The sequence below is a fragment of the Melampsora larici-populina genome (assembly GCF_000204055.1).
Source record: "Melampsora larici-populina 98AG31 unplaced genomic scaffold MELLAscaffold_51, whole genome shotgun sequence".
Classification (NCBI taxonomy): Eukaryota; Fungi; Basidiomycota; class Pucciniomycetes; order Pucciniales; family Melampsoraceae; genus Melampsora; species Melampsora laricis-populina.
The window spans coordinates 670,831-675,134 of NW_006768815.1; the positions used below are offsets into that span (position 1 = coordinate 670,831).

The 4,304-nt window shown below is 32.4% G+C and overlaps 1 protein-coding gene across 1 annotated transcript; it reads left to right on the forward strand.

The window, feature by feature from the left end:
• Positions 1–201: 201 nt before the first annotated feature.
• Positions 202–1,452, forward strand: MELLADRAFT_92708 (uncharacterized protein; the record flags this gene model as incomplete). Its single annotated transcript, XM_007415478.1, has 4 exons — positions 202–223; positions 884–977; positions 1,121–1,237; positions 1,392–1,452. 4 exons carry the CDS (start codon positions 202–204, stop codon positions 1,450–1,452), a joined length of 294 nt encoding a protein of 97 aa, XP_007415540.1.
• Positions 1,453–4,304: the final 2,852 nt, after the last annotated feature.

The window sequence follows — 4,304 nt, forward strand, 5'->3', positions numbered from 1 at the left end:
CTTTGAGTCAGGTAATACTGATTGGTTTTATAACATGATAACGTTCACTTATGCAAGATGAATATCGGCTAAAAGTTAAAGGTCGAATATGCACTATGTGTCTAGGACGAGGGCAATTCAGTTGTTAAGTTTTGTTAGAGTATGTCAAATTGGCTTGTACATGTTAACACGGTTTTATTCCAAAGAGCATCATGAGTCCTGATGGATGAGTTAAAAACCCAAGGTGATGTCTAAATGTTCAATCTTGTCCCCAATGTGAATATATATAGCGTGTTCATTCATTTTCAACTTCTTGAACCAAGTGTTGTGTTGATTTTATTACTATTTGATTTCCATCAATGTACAGTCGCATAGCTTTTATGGTCAACAGCACTCAATCCTAATGTACCGGTGATGCACGAAGGGAATGAACACGTATACTCTTCAATGTCAAAGTAATACTATCCCAGCGTTTGCAAGTTTAGACTACAGTTATCGGAATAAAAGCAACAACATACTTCACAAAAAGCAATAGTTATTCAATCTTGACGTTTAATATAAGGGGTGTAACCAATAAATGAATGCCCGGTGAGAGGCATCCTATATTAAACATCCATCAAGAATAATGTCTTACAATTTGATGGTACACTGAGACAGTGATCCTTTCAAACTTTCATCCATTGACCCACAAGGCCTTTCAAGATATTAATGTTGACTTTATCTTAATATATCACTTTTACTTTGTTATAACACACATTTCATAAAGCCTTTCCTGCAAATCAGATTTGCGTACATGCACCTTAATCATATGTGAATAACGTTTCATTGGTCAATAATAAGGACTCATTATTTCACTTTTACTCTGTTGTAGTTGCCTATAACATTTCATTGCTACTCTAACAAGTATTTATTCCCCCGGTCCCAATAGCTCTTGTGTTTTTCATAAAGCCTTTCCTTCAAAATAAATTTGAGTACAAGCACTTTAATCATACACATGAGTGAGAGTTCACTTTTTCATTCTACATGTCTGAAATCTTCAAATGTTCAATCCGCTTTGAAATGATATATGTGTTCACTTTATTTTAGACTCCTTGAATTGGTAAAACCAACCCTGATGATACCGGTGATGCACGGAGGAAAGTACACTTATGTCAAATCTAACAGAAAGCGCACTTGTCAATCTGCATAAATGCAAAAATCAAGGTGTCTCTCAAGTGAATTATTGTAAAAGCATAGCTATTAGCAAAAAATCCACAGTGTTTAACTTTGCTTGCTCAATTGCTTGAACAAGACTCAGTAGTCTGAACATTATAAATAATGTTCCATAACTAACACCTTACATATAGTGGTAACAATTAATTGTTAGTGACCATACTTTTATCGAGATGTAGCATGTGAATACTGAGTGTTAGGTACCTTGTACTCTACACTGTGAGGTGTAGAGTCCAACCCCCCTATGCTACAGGCTTGTAACAGATCTGGTGTGATTTACTTGGCTTTACCCTTTCAGCTTCACTCCCATATAGGTAGTCAGGAACCTGATCTGCCTTTATTTTTGACCCAAAGTGGGACATCAGGGGTAATTATTGAAATTTCATCCAGACTGGGCATTTTGGCCCTGTTTGTGTCAACCAGGGCCAAAACAGGGCCAGGAAATGCGCGTGTGAGAGTTATATTTGAAATTCAACCCTTATAAATTAAATGAATCACACTACACTTTATTAACAAAATCAATACACTACACAACACCACACTACACTTCATTAACAAAATGAAAACACAACACTACACTATTAATGAAAGTAATTACACTACACTAATAAAACAAATCAAACACACTACACTACACTACACTATTAATGAAAGTAATTACACTACACTAATAAAACAAATCAAACACACTACACTACACTATTAAAATGAAAACACTACACAACACTCAAAAATGAAATTCATTACACTACACTAATAAAACAAATCAAACACGCTACAAACTTGAAATTCACTACACAACATCATTAAAATGAAAACACTACACAACACTCAAAAATGAAATTCATTACACTACACTAATAAAACAAATCAAACACGCTACAAACTTGAAATTCACTACACAACATCATTAAAATAAAAACACTACACAACACTCAAAAATGAAATTCACTACACTACACTAATAAAACAAATCAAACACGCTACAAACTTGAAATTCACTACACTACACTATTAAAATGAAAACACTACACAACACTCAAAAATGAAATTCATTACACTACACTAATAAAACACATCAAACACGCTACAAACTTGTAATTCACTACACAACATCATTAAAATAAAAACACTACACAACACTCAAAAATGAAATTCACTACACTACACTAATCAAACACATCAAATACACTACAAACTTGAAATTCACCACACAACATCATTAAAATAAAAACACTACACAACACTCAAAAATGAAATTCATTACACTACACTACTCAAATAAGTCAATTTGACATTTACCACACCACACTATGAAAATAACTACACCTCACTACACTTTTGACCAAAAAAAAAAAAAGTTATCAATTTTCCGAAAATTGCAGGATAGTTGCTCCTCATATGCCTGACTCCATATATGTTCACGGTTTATCTGTAGCATCACTGGTACTTGAGTTATTGAGCGCGCAAAAAGCAAATCCCAAGTAAAATTTTTTGTTTTGCTCATAGCTTCAAATCTTGTTTATGAACTTTGAATTTTCAATGTTTTTCTAAACTCTCCACATCATTGTGCATGTTTTCATACCCTACAAGTCTGGTTTATCTTAACTCGTTCTATGTGTAATAAAAAGTCGGTTGTTCATCGATATTTGATGCGTTAAGCGTTTGTGTGTTTTTACAGAGTTAGAGTAGCGATTTGAATTTGATAACAATGTAAAACATATTTGACACCTTTAGACCTTATTCTGATTGTAGTTTCAAGGAATGGTTGTATAAAAAAAGATATTTAACTAAGTTGTTGTCCTATGATGCAAAAAAAACATATACCTGGGGCACCAGAGTATTCACACGTGGTCCCCCACCGCACTACTGACTCGGCCCTACAATGTTTGACTGCGCAGATCGGACGGGATGCGGTAAGTTCATTGTGGTATGGCCCCAGATAACAGTCTTTACTATTTATTGGATTAATAGATATCTTACAATTCATTATTGCACACTTAGACTATATTATTACACATTTATTAAGAACACCCTTATAATCATGTTAAGACTTTACCTATTTTACTGTACCCTTATATGGAAAGACTTGTATTTATTCAGACCCTTATATTTAGTCAAACCCTTATATTTAATCAAACCCTTATATTTACCCAAATAATCATGAAGAGACACCCTTATATTATATGAATATATAATTAAATACAATAGTCTAATATTTAATCAAACCCTTATATTTAATTCTATCATCATATGATATAAGAACACACCCTTGTGATTAGTTGTGCGCATTGATACCTTTATATTTCAAAACCAACACCTTATAATGAATTATTAGACCCTTATAATTGATTAATTACACACACTCATATGTGGTACCCTTATATTATAATAACCCTTATAACTAAATGCGCACTCTTACATTTAATACCCTTATATGTTATTACCAACACCCTTATATTTAATTATATATAATACCCTTATGATTTAATACCAACACCCTTATAATTAAATGCGCACTCTCACATTTAATACCCTTATAATTATATGCGCACTCTTACATTTAATACCCTTATATGTTATTACCAACACCCTTATATTTAATTATATATAATACCCTTATATGTTAATACCAACACCCTTATATGTTAATACCAACACCCTTATAATTAAATGCGCACTCTCACATTTAATACCCTTATAATTAAATGTGCACTCTCACATTTAATACCCTTATAACTAAATGTGCACTCTTACATTTAATACCCTTATATGTAATTACCAACACCCTTATATTTAATTATATATAATACCCTTATGATTTAATACCAACACCCTTATAATTAAATGCGCACTCTCACATTTAACTTATAACTAAATGCGCACTCTTACATTTAATACCCTTATATGTTATTACCATTACTCTTACATTCAATCATATATAATACCCTTATATTTATTTAAACTCAATACCCTTATACGTTATTACCAGCACCCTTATAATCAAATGCGCACTCTACCCTTATATTTAATTGCACCACATTAGAGTCTTATAGTCAATACCCTTATATTTAATTACATTAAATGTGCACTCAATCATCACCACCCTATCA